The 19,203-nt window shown below is 36.3% G+C and overlaps 1 protein-coding gene across 4 annotated transcripts in view; it reads left to right on the top strand.

Annotated features, from left to right (window-relative positions):
- The window catches only part of FREM1 (FRAS1 related extracellular matrix 1), a 166,710-nt gene extending 152,355 nt beyond the window's left edge, over positions 1-14,355 (top strand). For 3 of the 4 annotated variants that reach the window (XM_021675936.2, XM_021675937.2, XM_064381463.1), the window contains 3 exons: positions 356-471; positions 6,816-6,901; positions 9,330-9,914. In XM_021675936.2, coding sequence (XP_021531611.2) covers positions 356-471; positions 6,816-6,901; positions 9,330-9,529 — 402 coding nt within the window. In that variant the 3' untranslated portion in view covers positions 9,530-9,914. The other variant, XM_064381455.1, reaches the window with a different exon arrangement.
- Positions 14,356-19,203: the final 4,848 nt, after the last annotated feature.

Here is a 19,203-nt window from a genome sequence, read left to right on the forward strand (position 1 = left end):
TACATCTACCTGCCAAGGTTACAACTTGAAGGTTAAGAGGAAAAATTTGCCCAAAGTGGCTTTTCAAAAACATCACAAAATACGTTAGTTAAATCAATGTCATTTAAGATGTTTACTTGTTTTGTTTGGTTATCAGAATGTCAAAGTTGTAAAATTGAAATGTTGCTGACTGTGATAGTATTTTCTGTAAGAAGTCATTGCGTTTCTCAAGATGGAGAATTGGGATTAGGGCTGACTCCCTTTGCAGTGACAAAACTACTTGACTGAAGTTAGGGGACTCGTAGGGCTCCTTATGCTGAACTGACTCCAGATCGTAAAGACCATTATGATGTGAACACAAACAACTGTTTTTCAGGATGTGGAGGACAAATCCTGCCCAGCTGGGTGGCACCATTACTCAGGCTACTGTCACATCTTGATCACAGAGCAGAAAGGCACCTGGAATGCAGCTGCCCGAGCTTGCAGGGAACAGTAAGGAACCCTTTTGCACATTTGATTGATGTCTCCTTTTCCACTATTTCTCTATTTTCTTATGGAAGTCAAGAGTTGCTTCATTCATTCAACAAGTATTGAGTGTTTAATATCTGTTTGGCTTTGTTTTAGGAGCCCCGCGGGAATTCTGTAGCTCAGAATGGATTTGTGAGTGGCCTTGATAATGTATCTGGTTAGTGCAAAAGTAATTGCGGTTTTTGCCATTACTTTTGTACCTACCTAATATTTGACTTTGTTCTTTTCTGTAAAAGCTGCACCATTGCCATGTTTCCCTTTCTTTTCTTTTTTCCTCTCTATCTCAGTCTTTGTGAGGAAATCAGAAAGAGATTTTCTGAGTCAGCAGCATTGCAGTTCTGATATCTTTTTTTATGTGATAAGAATTTGTGCCCATTTAATTGAAAGTATATAGCAATGAAAAGCCTTATAGCATCGGGCCTCTAGCAATGCGATTATATAGCAATGATTATACAGCTGGACAAGTAGGACAAAGCCTTACTAGATAACAGAACATTCAATAAAGGATGACTTGTAGTCAGGTAATGACAACCAAATGTATATAGTCAAGAACTTTAAAAATGCATATGTGCGGCCAGGTGCGGTGGCTCAAGCCTGTAATCCCAGCACTTTGGGAGGCCGAGGCGGGTGGATCACGAGGTCAAGACATCGAGACCATGCTGGTCAACATGGTGAAACCCCATCTCTACTAATACAAAAAATTAGCTGGGCAGGGTGGCGCGTGCCTGTAATCCCAGCTACTCAGGAGGCTGAGGCAGGAGAATTGCCTGAACCCAGGAGGTGGAGGTTGCAGTGAGCCAAGATTGAGCCATTGCACTCCAGCCTGGGTAACAAGCAAAACTCCGTCTCAAAAAAAAAAAAAAAATGCATATGTGCTTATCCGTGACTCTCCCTTTTTTTTTTTTTTTTTTTTTGTCAACCTGGATATTATGCAAACAACACAATTAGACTAATATGCCCCATGGCTGGAAATTGAGACTAGGGAAGTCTCTGGTTATTATTGATCAGATCTTTTACTTCATCAAATTTAAAATGTTATACTTAGTTAAAGACGCCATTAAGAAAATGAAAGAGCAAACCACATTCAGGAAAAGCTATTCTCAAACATAAACCTGATAAAAGTCTTAAATCCAGAAAGTACACACAACTTCTACAAATCAATGACAAAAATACAATTCAAACAATAGTAAATGATTGGGAGTTTTCGCAAGACATACAGTTGGTCAATAAATAAATGAAAAGGTGCTCAAAAACATTAGATATTAGGTAAATAAAAATGAAAACCAAAATGAAATACCACTTCACACCTACTAGAATAGTTAAAATTATAAATATGGCAATCCAAATTTGTTTTTAATTTTTAAACTTTTAAGTTCAGGGGTAAATGTGCAGGTTTGTTACCTGGGTAAACGTGTGTCATGGGGGTTCGTTGTACAGATAATTTCATCACCCAGGTGTAAAGCCTAGTACCTGTTAGTTAATTTTCCTGATCCTCTCCCCTTCACCTTCCACATTCCAATGTGGGTTGCTCCCCTCTGTGTCCATGTGTTCTCATCATTTAGCTTCCACTTTTGAGAACATGCAGCATTTGGTTTTCTGTTCCTGTATTAGTCTGCTACAGATAATGACCTCCAGCTCCATCCATGTCCTTGCAAAGGACATAATCTTGTTCTTTTTTATGGCTGCATAGTATTCCATGGTAGACAATACCAAATGTTGATAAAGATGTAGAGCAAATAGAATTCTCATGTGTTGTTGGTGGAAGTGTAAAATGATACAATCACTTTGTAGAACGGTCTAGCAGTTTCTTACAAAGTTATGTGCATCTACCCTATGACCTAACATATTCTACTCCTAGGTATTAAAGAAATAAAAATATATGCTAAGAAAAGCTTTATAAAAGTGTCGCATAGTAACTTTATTCATAATAATATTAATTTGGGTTATTTTTTGTTACAGATGTTTAGAAGTACTTGATATTTCTTCATCAACAAGAGAATAAATTGGTTTTTTTTTTGATAAATTATTTTATAAGTGATGGAATAAACTACTGAAACCTCCAACAATTGTAGATAAATCAAAAATAGAATGTAGAGAGAAAGCAGCCCTACACAACAGAATACTTATTATATGATTCCATATATAAATAAGGAAATATAATCTATGTTGTTAAAAATAAAAAATTGTTATCTCTGGTAAGATTGTGGAATGACTAGAAAACAGCATGAGGAGACGATCTGAAGTGAGAGAAGTGTTCAATATCTTATTCTAAGTGGTTATTAAATGGATGTATATACAATTGGCAACACTAATCAAATTGAATATTTAAAAATCTATTCATTTTATTATATGTAAATTATACCTAGTTTTTTTAAAAGCTAATAAAATGTTTTAAAAGTGTGTTTAAAAATTGCCAAAACCACCTTTTTCTTCACTGGTATATTTCATGTTCTAACTGTGAGTAGAGTCACCAGAGAGGTTAAACAGTGGCTTTCAGGAGTTTGTTGTTACATTGATGATATCAAATAAGATAAAATGTTAACATTTTTACAAATAATAATTGTTTTAAATACATATAATTCCATAGTGCTATATGTTAAAGAACAAAGAAGACATTCTCCCATCATTAAGATGGTTAAGATGTAAAATGACATCTTAACTAGATGTCATTTAGTTTGTCTTTACGTATTGAAAGCTCCAGTAGGAGTAGTGGTATTGGTCTTTTTTCCTCCTTGAGGAAAGAGCTTTGGTGTTGATCAAAAGCTATCTAAACTAGCAAGAAGATTGCAGTACGCAACAAATGGGAGAATACTCTGGTGTCTCTGCTTACAAAATTAAGGAAAAGAGTAGTTATACTCCAGCCAAAGTTATCAAGATTAAATGGTTGATTTATTGATAAAATGTAGATGAACAGAATAGAACTTCCCAACTTGAAGTTTAGAAGCAACCTTTTGTTCATCTTCCTGTGGTTCTTAAAGGACAATGCAAGTAGCTGGTCTATAATGAAGCTTTCATTGGTTCTTTATGTATGAGAAACGTAAGGACAGTATATAGTGAGAGATATCTTTCCATTCAGTCATCGATGGTGGTGTCAGATTGCCAATGTGTTTTTTTTAAAGAACTGTTCTTTATCCTGAGATTATAATAGTCTAGCTTTTTGTTGTCAAAAATCACTTTTTATGATATAATAGCAATATAATAACTTTGTTGATGCATTCATGTTGACAAATCTACATCAGTCTCCCATCATCTTTTGTTTTCATTTTATTGATCCACCTATTAATAATTATGGGTAGGTTCTATCGGTGAGTAGCAAGGAGTTCTTCACATATATATTAATACTGTACCATTCAATCATCACGATAATAAACTCAAGGCCCAAATTAATTTAAAAGCATAGGTACTTTCTCATGCACTTAATCTAAGATTTCATCTGCAGCTTGGTTTTTAAGCACTTTCACCCATGACCCTTTTATATTGGCCTGACCGTAGTTCTACATGCCTCCTTGTCAATAATGTCTTACTTTTATATTGATAGTATGTGAAATTGTTTCACATGTATTAGCTTATTTGATCCTTCCATCATTTCTCTTATCTACAGTTTACAGATTTAGTTAAAAAGAGGTTCAAGGAAGCAAAATCACTTGCTCACAGTCATATATAGAAGTAAATGAAAGAGACAGAACTTAGTTTTTCATCATTATACTCTCTAAAATACATCCCCTAAGTATAGTGGGTTTCTCATCACAGATGTACTCACAAGCATGTCTATTTTAACTGTGTTGAGGTTACATAAAGTAGATTGTCAAAATTATGTGTTAATAATTGTATTTCTCTCACTGTAAACACATATTAAGATTTTTATTAAATTATGGACCCTAAGTTGGATTTAAATCAAACTAACCTTTCAAGGCAAACCTAAAGTATGATCAAATTCCTCATTTATAGATTCATTCATTTAACAAAGATTTCTGAAAGTCCTTTACAAAAGGTCATTCACAACACCCATATTTCCATAAGGACAGCAAATTTTACTTTATCCTTTGTGTCCCTAACCAGATTGCTAACTCAACTCAATCTTTATCTCCAATCTTCTTTCCTCTCCATTGATGTTTTATTATTTTTCTAAGTCAAGGGAGCCAGACTCCTAGATTATGCATCTCTTGAATTTACATATTGTAATCTCATCTGCTCATTTCCTCAGGCAGTCATTGTACATTTGGTAATTCTATTATTATAGATCATTATCTATTAAACCATTTTGTTTTCCCACAGGAGTGTCTGGAACCCCTGCTGGCCTTTCCTTAGAGTTACCCTGAAATATACCTATACTTAGTCAAAAATTTTCAGAGAAGTAGATATTTATTTCTATAACTAGAAAAATTAAAGCTTTTGTTTCTAATTCTATAATGCAAATATTTGTGTATGTATATCTACTTATTTTAATTTTATATCCTTATATACACCTATGCAGATACCTACCATATTTTATATGTATGTGAGCATAAAATAAAAGGAGTGATATTTTTATAAAATAATCAACATATGAATACCTAAATATTTCTTTTGTGAACAACTACACTGTAATATTTTACCTATCTGAAGCAGAGTTATCTTCCCATCTCACTCTTTTGGAATTTCTTGCTTTTTGGAGAGTCAGTAAGAAAACCGAAACTGTACTTGAGCAGCTAAAATGGATTTTACCAAGTTTGTTTTAAAGATAGCTTTAGGAATATTCAAGCTAGAGAAGATGTTAAATATCATTGAATAAAACCCATTACATTTTGATGATGAAGTTGAGGCTGCGAAGTGAGGGAACTTCAGTAAGATAGTTAGTTCAGTAAGAGAATTAGGGAATTCAGTGAGAGAATTAAGGGGCAATCAGAAGTGGAACCCTGGTCTCTCATGCTCTGTACAAAATGCCATAGTGACTAGGACACCCCCTCAAGCCCTCCCTTGGCTTATGTTTAACACAAGTTTGATATTGTGTGTTCTAAGCCTACAGCACATTAGAATGACCATGTTGGATGTGATGTGACAGGAACTGAGAATCGATAATGAGGTCGATTAGAGCCAAGTCACAAAACCCAGTTCAGCAGTCTAAGGCCATTCAGTGAGGGACAAAGTGCCTTATATATCTAAGTAAAAGAGGCCTGGAAATCATCATTGCATCAGATAGCAGTAAAGTACTATTATTAGTGGGGGAAAATCATTTAAAAATAGACAAATTATGTTCACTATATCTAGTCTGGAAAAGCAGAGAAACAGTTCTGAATTTCAAAAAGACAGGCAAAATAAATACTATTAAATTAAATTCAGTAGCTATCTAAAGTAATGTGTTACTAATTTTGTTTCCTACTTTTCATATCAATGGATATTGACTAGGCAAAAAGATCATGGTGATTTAATTTTTTTCCTTGTTTGATTTATTTAAATGCTTAAAATTATTTTTTAAAATTTAATTTTATGTTTAATTGACAAATAATAATTGTATATATTTGTGGGGTACAATGTAATGTTAGGATACATGTATACATGATGTATTTGTTTCTTGTTTGAAACTTTCTTTTTTTTCTTAAAGAAGAAACAAAGAATTATTTATTGGCTTTTTACTTAAAGCATTTTTAAAGAGGTTTTAATGAGCACCGCTGGGGAATTAGGCACAATCAAATATTGCTTCTAAAAATAGCTAGCTGCAAAAATAATTCATAAAAAAAATCTGTTTTGTGAAAAATATTTTGTATATGTTTGTAAAAACAGGCACTTTAATTTCTACACATTATAAGAAGGTTTGACAGTTGGGGCTATACTCATTTCATTGAATATAATGAAGAAGTCATAATTAAATGTTTATTCGACTAAGCACACTAAGCTCCAAATTTAAGCCTGACGTAATTTTATCTAAATAGTTTGGGTTACCTTACTGATCAAGTTAACTTGGTATTTGCCAAATTTATACCAGTTAGAAATAAACTTGTGAGAAGAATAGTATTTTGGCATTGAATAAATAATCATTATAAGTAGGCAGTTACTGAATTTCCAAAAAGATGTTTGAAATCTATTGTTTATGTTTTAAAGCCTATTGATGTTTTATGCTGGAAAGCCCAGATATACAATAAAAGATCACCTTCCTTGATGTCACCTACCCCCACCCTGCAGATACTTTTTAAATAAAACTACAGTACTAAAATCTTAGAAAGTTCTTTTAACATACATACATTTTTGTGTATTTTAAACTTATTTTTATTTGTGTTATGCAGAAATGTTAACTGCTTGTTGCTGATGCTCTCATTTTCATTTGCATGTAGATACCTGGGCAACCTTGTAACTGTATTCTCCAGGCAGCACATGCAATGGCTCTGGGACATTGGTGAGAGAAAGGCCTTCTGGATAGGCAAGTATCTGTGCTGCACTGAGGAGCAAGGCAAGGACATGAAACAAACAAGCACCACCACCCTGCTACTCACTTCCGTGGGTCAAATGATCATGGTTTACCATCATAGGCAACCAATTTTAAACTCATCTTAAACCTTTGACACAATACATTCATTTTAAGACATCTATCCCAAAGAAATAAATAGGGATGTGGTCAGATTGATAAGCAAGAGAATTCAATGCAATAATATTTCTAAAAGTAAAAAATTAGAAATCACCGTAACTAAAGAATGGTTAAATAAATTGTAGTATAGCCATATGAAGGAATATGTAAGATTTAATGATTTTGCAAGCCATTAAATAATCAAGACATGAAAATTACCTTATGTCTATTAATTCATTTAACAAATATATGTTGGATGCACATTATATTACATATAAAATGTAAAATGTATTTCATTTATGGCAAGGTGCTAAGTAAAAATGCAGGGTCTACATTCATATAAAGTATGAAATAATTTAGAATTTAAAAATTATATACATGTGGTGTATGTATAAATATAAATAAATTATATATATATTCCAAATAATTAGAAATGACTTAACTCCAGTTAAGCATTATAGGTAGGCTGGGTATAGTGGCTCACGCCTGTAATCCCAGGACTTCGAGAAACCAAGGCTGGAGGATTGCTTGAGCCCAGGAGTTCGAGATGAGCCTGGGCAACATAGTGAGACTTTGTCTCTATGAAAAATTTAAAAATTTGCCAGGCATGGTGGCAGCTAATAGTAGTCACAGCTACTTGGGAGGCTGAGGTGGAAAGAGTGCTTGAGGCTGGGAAGTTGAGACTGCAGTGAGCTGTGATTGCACTAGCCACTGCACACTAGCCTAGGCAACAGAGCAAGACCTTGTCTCAAAAAATATATATATACATGATTTTAATTTTACTTCTTCTTTTCTGAAGTCTTAATATGTTCTACAGTTTTAACAATAATAACAAATCTTTTTTCTTCTTCTTCTTTTTTGAGATGGTGTCTTGCTCTGGAGTGCAGTGGTGTGATCTTGGCTCACTGCAACTTCCGCCTCCTCGGTTCAGGTGATTCTCCTACCTCAGGCTGCCTAGTAGCTGGGATTACAGGTGCCCGCTACCACACCTGGCTAATTTTTGAATTTTTAGTAGAGATGGGGTTTCACCATGTTGGCCAGGCTGGTCTCGAACTCCTGACCTCAAGTGATCCACCTGCCTCAGCTTCCCAAAGTGCTGGTATTACAGGCATGAGCCACTATTCCCAGTGGAATAACAAATCTTTTTAAACCACTTTAGAAATAGAATTTTCAGGGCATATCAAAGTCAATATTCCCACTACTTCTCTTTAGAGGCATTGTATTTGAACGATCTATAACAGTTCCCTCGCTTAACTTTTCAATATTTTTGTAGTACTCAGTGGGTCCCTAAATTCTGAAATGATCTGAGTATTAAGAGACAGGGCTGGAAGATACATTTTCTCTACATCCATAATGACTCATTGTAAGGCTCTGTCCTCACAATATGCTTAGGCATCATGTCATCTAATCAATAATTCAAGGAAACAATCCAGAAGAAGATAAGGCATTCCTAACCAAAAGTATTTCATTTGATTCCACTCAAAAATACTGACTGAGAATCAGCTGGGGGAAGGTAAAATGCTATATATCTAGGACTGTTTTCATGGTCAAATTTGTTTTGGGGAATGTTGGATCATGCTGTGGCAGGGGATTCCTTTCTCATTTTATTCTTTTTTTATTTCTATTATGAAAGAGAGTAAGTCGGGGAATGCTTCTTTAAGAAAATATTACAGAAGCTTTATAACATTAAAGTGTAATTTGCAAAATTTGCCAGTGGGGGTAGAGAGGCAAGTTGAGAAAATCTGCTTTTTATTGGAATTGTAGCAGATTGAAACATCTTAAGCTCTCAACTCAAAATAATACATAGTAAGCTACTTTCAAATATGAAAACCAGGACATTTAAATAACAAGGAAGAAGAACAATAGGCAAAAAATATGTTTCCTTGTGATAGGACTTCTGCATGTAGGATGATATGAATACTAATAATAGCTGCCATTTATTAAACACTTATATATGCCAAGAGCTTTACATACATTATCTTATTTAATCCTCAAAACAACCCTAGATGTACTATTTTTATGCCCATTCCTTAGATGAGAAAACTAAAAGAGAGGTTAAGTAACCTGCCCAAAGATACTCACCTAGCAAGTAAGTGGTAGAGCTAGAATTGGACTGGGATTTGCTTGACCCGTTGTGTCTTAGAGTATTCCCAGTTCCTATCCCTTGTTTTAGAACCTGGGCCCATATTTGCATGTGATAACTGAGCTTTGAGCAATAGTTGGAGATGATATCTAAGTATAAATGCAATAAAATTAATTGGCACATTCTTTTGGTTCACATTAGGTTTGAATGATCAAGTGCGTGCTGGCCACTGGGCGTGGATCGGTGGTGAACCTGTTGCCTTCATCAGTGGGAGAAGAGGGCCCTCTCAACACTCCAAGCCTGGAAGGAGCTGTGTTTTGGTTCAAGGACGAGGGAAATGGCAAACAAAAGACTGTAGGAGAGCCAAACCTCACAATTATGTGTGTTCCAGAAAACTCTAAATATAACAGGCTCTACAGGTACCCCCTGGAATTTGTCACCTATTTATTTACAGGATCTGTGACTATTGCTCCATAGAAAACAAACTGTTAAATGATTGACTGGGTATACTTTTGTGATTCTGTCTAGTAAAAATGGAACATTTTTAATAGTGCCAGAAAGATTGATAAATGAATATTTTTTACAAGATAAGATACAATTATTGTCTCTTGATACCTTTTGCAATAAATGCCAGCAGTATTATAAAGCATAAGATTGGTTTATTCCAGGAGACCCCCACCCTTACCCTACTCCAAATCTCAGGCAGTACCAGTCTCATGGTCCTTTGATTTTTAAAAAAAATTTTTTGGTCCCATTACCTCTAATAAATTTATTCTGAAATACATATTGCAGGTGCTCCTACCACTTTCGTTTGAGTGAAGCTAACTCTACTAGTTCATTTAACCGAAGTTGAACTGCAAAGTTGTACCTTTGGAGCCCTTTAAATGAGAAATTTAAGATTAAAGCCTATGGATGAAAAGAATTTTCTATGGTGAAAAAAAAAGACTTTAGATGAAAGAATCTTGTAGGTGGAGGCTCGTCTACAAAGCTCTAGCTCACGTAAGAATTCAGGGGGCTGCCTGTACTTCAGAGTTCTACCCATCATTGTTCATGAAACAGATCTCCTTTTCCAATTTGAATGTTGGCATTCTGCCATCCTAGAGCTAATGGTTGAGTTTCCCCAGCCTTACAGAGTCATGAGAAATTTCAAGTAACGTAATCTCTTCCTCTGTGTTTATTGTACTGACGAGCATTTCTCAAGAACATTTGGGATAAAGAGTATATATGAATGACGGTTGACATATAGAAGAAAAATACTGCTCTTTCAGAAGTATCCTGATGAAGTGCGCTGATGAACGGAGAAAAATAATAGTGAAAACAGAGCCCTTGAAAGCCTACATTCTCGGAAAGGATTTTGAGCCCTTAAATCTTTAATATTTGCAGAAATGCCACGTTAACTATATTCTCTAATGGAAAGGTACCTTATAAATTTATAATCTCAGCAGAGTGGAACATTTTTGTAACAATGAAGTGTGTTGCAGCCTTACCAAAACTCCCTTCTGAAATCAAGCTTTAATTACAGGAAATTAGAACTGTATGTCTGAAACATTTATTTAAAGTTTTTCTCTTCTCATAATCACTGAGAAATATGGTTGTGCCAAACGTCACTTGCTCTATGAGCACCGATGTAACTTCAGAATCAAAATGGGGTTATCACATAGATGGGAGCTCTGGTGCTAGTTTTATTATAAAAATACCTTGAGTGTTGCAGACACTAAAATTGCTTAAAGAAAGTCAGTTCAAGTTCTGGATACAAAAACATGACAAGCTTGTTTTATTTCAGTTCATTTATCAAGGTTATAATTAATTGAAAAATTTACAAAGAGATTGGAATATGATTCAGACATTCTGCCTATTACTTAAAGCTAAACATAATTGTAGTGTCAGAGGGTCCTTACCTTAGATGACACAGGTGGGCTCCAGGCTGGCATAATGTACAGGTTCTCTGTGATATACAAGCAGTTTCTGGAAGTTTAATCAAAACATACTACACCCATCCTCTTACCAGCTCCAGTCAAATTCCTTCTGGTCCACTGGCTTCTTCCGTGTGGAAATGTGAGGTTTGGGCTAAAGAAAAAAGAGTTATTTTTCTAAAGGGTTAAGTCCTAGGAAGGAAGTAGAAGTTTGGGAAATGAGGGATTCAAGGGCCACTCTCTCTGCTGAAACTCTAAAACTATATCAACCATCTATAACTGGAAATCTAGAAGTATGTCAACTATGTAAAATCTGGTCAGCATGGCAGATTTATTATACATTTCTGCAATATAAATGATAAATGACACTGAACTAATTGCAAATGTTAGCATAAAGAGTGTTTTGATTTTTAAAACAATTAGAAATACTACAAAAATGTTTAAAAAATTCCTGATCGTGAAAGCATTAATCAAGTTGGAAAATTCAAGTCATTTTAAGAAGGTAAAAATAGAAATTTGGAGAAGTCTGGGTGGTGGGCAGTATTCATCAAACCTTCCTTTCATTCTTACGATTGAACTTTGACTCGGGGGGGCAGGGGGGAAGTAAATGATTGTCAAGCTTCCCTCTGCTTTGACTGATAGTTTCTGATGGGAGTGGGAAGGAAGGAAATGGAGTAATGGATAGAATGGGAATGAGAGATTACAAGAGAGAAAAGGAGAGAAAGGTGAGAAGGGTTCAATGGAAAGGATGAGAACTGATGGTAGCTAGGAAGGAAAGCATTAAGAAGGACCCAGCTGAAGGTACCCAGCTCTTCTCTCCAAACTTCAATACCAACTCGGGAAAAGGCCCTCTGTATCAAGGGGCATCAATCCAGCTCAATAGTACCTAGCTTTTCAAAATCTTTTGATTGTTTGGTCTTTAACAAACACACGGCATCTATTTGCTAAAAATAAACTTAAGGAACATATGATAATCATTTCATCTCCTTCCAAGAAGTGGTGAAAATGAACCAGGTGACATTAATTTGATTTTTGTTTTTGTTTATTTTTAATACAGTCATAAAGATATGCACATATTTTAATTTACACTATGGTTCTGTATAATTTAAACCATAAAATGGTGCTGATTAATTTCTGCAACAAAGCAGCATATCAAATGTACTGTATCTAGTGTTGTATCAAAATTAATAAAAGAAATTTGTTTTAAGTTCTGAGACACTTTTCTTTAGCTTTTAACATTTTATCTTATTCCTGGGGACACATGGAATTTTAGATTTTAATGATGCTATTTAGCAAGAATGGAGGAGAAAAGTCAACATATTTTTTATCTTTGCTTGTCAGACCAGCCTTTAGTTGTATGGCTTCCATGTATCCCTACATGCGACCACCATTCATTAAATACTGAACATGGCATGCCAACCATGCAACTGACATGGTTCCAGATACTGGAGATATTGTAGGGAATAAGATAAAAACATAAAAATATAAAAGCATACTGCATATATGCAAATTTATAATAGCATTTTACACCTCAAGCTTTTTATCAGGGAGGAAGTCACAGTGAAAATCAGTGATTGCATTATCCCTTTTCCAGATACAAACAGCTCAGGCCAAAGTTTGTTATATTTTTCTCTTGGTTAAGAAATTGATATTAACTTCCTAAATTTTAATTAGGTCAAAGTGTTATTGATAGCAGCTGTCCCAAATTTTCTGTCTCCAGAATCAAGTTAGAAACTAAAGTTTTTATATCTAGTTAATTTTGTAACTATTACTCTTTCCAAAATGACGAGTACCTGCCTTTGTATCTTAGGGATTCCTGGAGTAACAGAAATTAAAGAGAGATACCTTTGATATCATCTTACTTAATAATCTTGTGTTTCAACAGGGAAAGTTACTGTGTGAAGAAATCAGCACTAGAACTGAGGTCTTCCAAACCTTAGCCTGAATTTTTTCTAATTATTCCACATGTCTATTAGCATTCTGAGCAGATGGTTTTATTATATTCAAGTAAAATACACTCGTCTTTGAATAATGAGTATTATAACATTCACCATATACTTGAAAACACTATCATAAGCAAAAGGCAGACAGAAAGGGTCACATATTTTGTGATTCCATTTATATTAAATGTTCAGAATAGACAAATCTATGAAGATAGAAAATAGATTAGTGATTTCCAGGTGGGGAAAGAGGATTGGGACTAACTACAAGTAGGTACTGGGTTTCTTTTTGAGATGATGGAAATATTTTGGAGTTATATAGTAGTAATTATAGAAACAGTGAATATACTGAAAACCACTGAAGTATGCAGTTTTAAATGGTAAATTTTATGTTATGTAAAGTGTATCTCAATAAAAATGTGATTAAAATCACCATATAAAATGTATTTTAAAAAGCTAGAAATGGGTTGATGTAACTGTATGTTTATCTTGCTCATCTAAGATATATTTCTCAGTCTTTGCCCCGTGTCTCACCCTGGGTTTTGTTTGTTTGTATAATTGGTTAAAGGGAATGAAATGCTGATTTGACATATTTTAAATTTATAGTACTGTTTTATTTATCTTCCTCTCCTTTCTCTCCATCAATCACAGGGGGACTATTACTAATGGCAAAGTGTGTCTGGATGTCTGTAATGTACAGAACACCATGATTGTCTCAAAATTAATTTTACAAGCCTTTAGAACAGGATCGTGCAGGAGATGAATATACTATCCTTATAACTTACACATATAACTTCATTTTGAGCAGTTTTTATAAGTCTTATGTTCTGCTAGGCAATAAAGTTTAGTTTATCTTACGACAGAAAGGAACAAAAATCAACCAACACTTCCATTAAAGGCCTCATGGTAACCCGCATCACTTTTTCCAAGCAATGACGTACGAGTTCACCTTTTGCTTCTATCCCCATCTGTATTTTTGCTTTCCAAAAGCAATCAATCTCAATTTATCCTACAGAAAAAAAAATGTTCAAACCCAACTATATGCTGCCTACAAGGAACATACTTTAAATATAAACACATTGAAAGTAAAAGAATGGAAAAAGATATACCATACTAAAACTAGTCAAAAGAAAGCTGGAGTGGCTAGATTAATATCAGAGACAGCAAATTTTAGAGCAAAGAATATTGCCAAGAACAAAGAAGCTTATTTCATAGTGTTAGTGGGTCACTACATCAAGAGAACATAATAATTCTAAACATTTGTGTACTAATAACAAAGTTGTTTTGTTTTGTTTTGTTTTTTTGAGATGGAGTTTTGCTATTGTTGCCCAGGCTGGAGTGCAATAGCGAGGTCTTGGCTCACTGCAATCTCTGCCTTCCAGGTTCAAATGATTTTCCTGCCCCAGCCTCCCAAGTAGCTGGGATTACAGCCTTCTGAGTAGCTGGTGCCTGCCACCACGCCTGGATAATTCTTGTATTTTTAGAAGAGACGGGGTTTCACCATGTTGGCCAGGCTGGTGAACTACTGACCTCAGGTAATCTGCCCACCTTGGCCTCCGAAAGTGTTGGGATTACAGGCATGAGCCACTGTGCACAGCCTACTAATAACAAAGTTTTAAAACACGTGAAGCAAAAGGTGGTAAAACTTCAAAGAGAAATAGATAAATCTCTACTTACAGGCAGAAACGTCAATACCTTTTTCTCAATAATTGATGGAACAAGTAGGCAGAAAATCAGTGAGAGTATAGAAGTATGGACACTATTAACAAAGTGAACTTAATTGAAATTTATAGAGTATTCTGCCCAACAACAGCAGAATGTACATTCTTTTCAAGTACATGTGACACATTTACTAGGCAGAACATATTCTGGGACATAAAGTAAGTCTCTATAAATTTTAAAGGATTCAAGTCATATAAAATATGTTTTTTGACTACTGTGGAATAGTACTGACCACACTTGGAATAGGGTGACAACTTTAAGCAGTGCTTGTTCTCACCAGTAACCAACCCCAGCAGGAAGAAGGAGCTGGGGGTGGGAGAATTAGGATTTTAACTTGCAATATCACAAGTGAGAACTTTGCTGCGGGCTGGGACGTTTGTGTTCAATATGGAAAGGTTTTCAGTTTTTGGAGGAATCCAGATGACTAAGAGAGTCCTTTCTAAAGGACTAATGAGAGTTGTGATCATTGATACACAACTCTTATTCTAAAGAGAGATAAATTAGGGAATTGTTTTTCACATGACAGAAGGATGACCCTATTTGCTTTGTTAATGGCTTGGACTTGGATGATAGTTATTTTCTATCACCCAAAGAGCATAGCTTCTCTATGGAGCCACATTTTCAAAATTTTCTTTCACATTCAGCATTGAAGAAACACATTTGTTGCATGTATTGAGGAGGCCTGTGTTTGCAAATCATGCCCCAAGTCAACACTTAAAGGTCTAAGTGGTGCTCATCAGAGAGAAAGGTGGTTCAATGTACGTAGGAGTTAGTAAGGATTCAGGCAGAAGCTAAACAGAATGGCCCAGCAGGGATTGGCTCCCAGTAAATTATTTTCTTGCTTACAGATTTCCTACCCAGTAGACTCACTGGGGTCATTTTAGTGACTAGACGCAAATAACAGGCTTCTTAGACTTTCAGACTTGAACCAAGTTGAACTTTTGCAAATGTGACTAAGGCCTGCCAGCTTGATGGCAAACCTGGGCCCAGCATCAGGTGCCAGCAGAAGGCAAACCCTGGCTGGAAAGTTGTGCTTTGCTTTTCATTTTATTGTCACAATTTTTCACAGTTTGCCTCATGCCACCTTGTTACTTAATTCCCACACCTCGGGGGAAAAATGTGTAATCCTTTAATATTTATGTTACTTACTTAAGATACTTAAGATTATGTTTCTGCCTAGGTGTTGCCAAGATAGTCAAGCCAACTCTTGTTTATAGAGGGTAGAAAATATAAATCTGTCCAAACTCTTTCACAAAATGAAGGCCTTAATATTTCCAAAGAGTTGAATTTGGTACTACTCTTGGAGAGCCTTAGAGAAGCGCTGTCAATACAAGGCGTCATTGTTTTAGGTTTCCTATCCATGACTTGCTTTTTTCCCCAACTTTCCTCTCTTTTGGCAACTTCTCCTCACATTCTGTCCTACATTTGGCCCTGAGTCAGTTGAAAGCTTTGCAAGTTGATTTTCCATTCCCATCTGAATTTTAGCTTAGCTGTGGAACTGTTTTCCATGTGTTTTTAATCATTTGTCCATGTGTTATGAGCTTATAGGGACAATATGGTTCCCCCAAGCTGCCTGCATTGTATAAGCAGAAACTGGCAAGGTGGCCAGTGGGGGAACAGTTTTCAGACAGATGCCCCCTACACTCATTTCTGTTGGTGATACACCACCCCCATGCTCCAACTGGAGTAAAACAATTTACAAGCTGCATAAAGTTACCCAACAGACATATAGTCCTCTGGCATGAATTACCTCTTTTAGGAGTGTGATTATCCTTCAGGGGAGACATGCCTGGGAACTGTGGCTGGTGTGACAATGTTCAAAGGCCTGCTCTGAGACTTTGACCAGGCTGGGAAATGAAGAATGGTTTAGTCCCAGAGTCTATGGAAATTTGATTTTGAAATAGAATCTAAACACAGAGAATTAAGGATAAATTCTCCAGGACAAAGAGATACTTCTTAGAAAGTAAAATGTAACAAGGGCCTATGTCAGAAGTTTCCTCTCACATTTTTATTGGATTCAGTATGTTAAAACAAACATTGATTCACCTCCTAAATGTAGACTGAGGGACCAGGAATGGAAGAGAAACAGAAAAATACATTAAACAAAATCCCTTTTCTCAAAGTTGCTGACAATGTGGTCTCCAGCACACGTACTCCCTGCCCTTGAGAAGTCCTCTCCCCCTTGTTAGGAAGATGTGCACGTACCCAAATTAAGCCAAGTCCAAGTAATCACTGAAGGGCTGAATCAAGAAGGAACCTGGCTTTTCAGAGTCCCAAATAAATCTCAGTATCATGGATGAGATGTCTCCCTTGTAGATCCAGAGTGGATGTGAGAAAGTAGAGGTGGGTTGGGACAAAGCTTCCCGATATTTGACTGGTAAAGGCAGGAGACAACACTCAAGTACAGAACCTGAAGGCTTCTATGGAATTAAGAAAATTTGAAATGATCAAACGTTATATAAAAGCATCCAGTGGAATGCAAAGGGTTGACAACTCGGGGTAGACTATTGAGTAAAGTTGGTTGGAAAGGATGTGATTCCAAGAGCAGAGTGGAAAGGAGAAATGAAGTCGTACGGTTTGATGGTCAAATGTGAGGAGACTCACTTATCTGATAGTTTTTATTTTTCTCTGCTGAAAAAGGGGTCATTTATTGAAAACAATGGAAGAGGCAGAGCAGGCAATGGTTTAAGATAATTAGAGAAGATTTTCACTAACCTACGTGGAAAATGAAGAGTGACTTAAGTAGAGGAATGAGAAAGATTGCTAAGCAGAGTTGAGGGTTCTGCTGAGACAGAAGGCAATTTGTATAGAATCAATTTTTGGTCATTTTGTCTGGGTTTCTGAAAGCATCCCCGATTCCAGGTGTGGGCCCAGAGAAGATGAACAGCCGGGTGTTTTCAGGGTCAGACTTTCTGTTGTTGTTGTTATTCTTTTGAGACAGCCTCTCACTGTTGCCCAGTCTGGAGTACAGTGGTGCAATCTCGGCTCACTTTAGCCTCTGCCTCCTGGGCTCAAGAGATTGTCTCATGCCTCAGCCTCCCAAGTAGCTGGGATTAAAGGCAGGTGCCACCATATCTGGCTAATTTTTGTATTTCTGGTAGAGACAGGGTTTCACCATGTTCGCCAGGTTAGTCTCGAACTCCTGACCTCAGGTGATCTGCCCGCCTCGACCTCCCGAAGTGCTGGGATTACAGGAGTGAGCCACCATGCCTGGCCCCAGAGTGTTGGACTTCTATTAGATGGGTGCGAGAGAACAAAAAAGGGACTAGGGAGTTAGAAATATTGTAAAAGTTTGAAGCGATAGACCATGGAATCCACGCTGGATAGGAAAGAAAATGAAGACAAAGAATTTATGTATGTTAGCCAATTAATTACATAATTCATTCATTATTAAATGAACATTTTGGGGAATTTACTATGTGAAAGGGTGTGCTACAGTCTTAGCTGATGACTAAACAGATCCTACTTTTATGGACTTTAAAATCTGAAGTACAGATAGATGTTAGAAAGAGTGGAATGTGAAATTCACAGTTTAGAGTGGAGCTGTTGTTGGTAGTAACAGGGATCAGAATGTAATGGGTGTAGGGAGGCCAATTGGCATGAGTGTGGTCAGATTTCAGCCAGGGTATTGAATAGGACTTCCATGGGATACTGACGGCATGCTAATGGTCAAACCCAACCATATGGACACTGAAGCCACCCAGGATGATAGTAAGATTCAGGGTGAAAAGAAAGACAGTGGCCTAAATGAGGAAGACAGGGCAAGTAAATTGTCTCTGCAGACATTCAGGGACATCAAGTTAAGTACCTGACATCATAGAGTTTACAAACTGTACTGCAGATCAAGGAATCAGATCTAGTTTTTTGGGCCACAAGTACAGAGATACTTCCACTGACATTACTTAGCTCTGAGATCAGCTTTCTACAGAAGGAAAAAGAGACAAGGTAAATTTTAAAGATGAGGAAAAAGGAGAACAATAGAGGTATTGCATCAGTGACTGTGTCCTGAACTGACTAAAAGTATAGGCACAGGCACTGGGGATGGATGGACAGGTGGGAAGGTGCAGCACATGGTGAGGGACAGCTCATGCTGCCTTGGCCTAATTCTCAGATTTGCAGGAGCCCTCTCTGCGTTCTTGGTACGTAGCTGATTAGACACATGTAGGTATTGTTTATGACTGGTGTACAGTACTAGAAGCATCCTCAGTTGCAAGAAATAAAATACCCCCAATATGTCAAAATACTTCTCAATGGTATTGGGAGTGTTTTGGACAGAGGGCAGTGAGATCACTGAAACTACAGACAGAATAATCTAATCTTTAAAAGACAATCTAGGCATCAGTGCCTTGAAGTGGAAATGGGGATTTTTTTTGTCTGCAGTTACACCATTTGATATTTGTCCTTTTCCACTGGTCACACATTTTGGTATCTTTGGGTGACAATTTTAAAAGATTGAATAAAGAAACTGACAGCAATGGTTCTCTCCATGGCAAGGACAGG

This window comes from Aotus nancymaae, unplaced genomic scaffold, assembly GCF_030222135.1.
Source record: "Aotus nancymaae isolate 86718 unplaced genomic scaffold, 86718_ANA_hifiasm-v0.15.2.pri h1tg000003l, whole genome shotgun sequence".
In the NCBI taxonomy this organism is placed as follows: Eukaryota; Metazoa; Chordata; class Mammalia; order Primates; family Aotidae; genus Aotus; species Aotus nancymaae.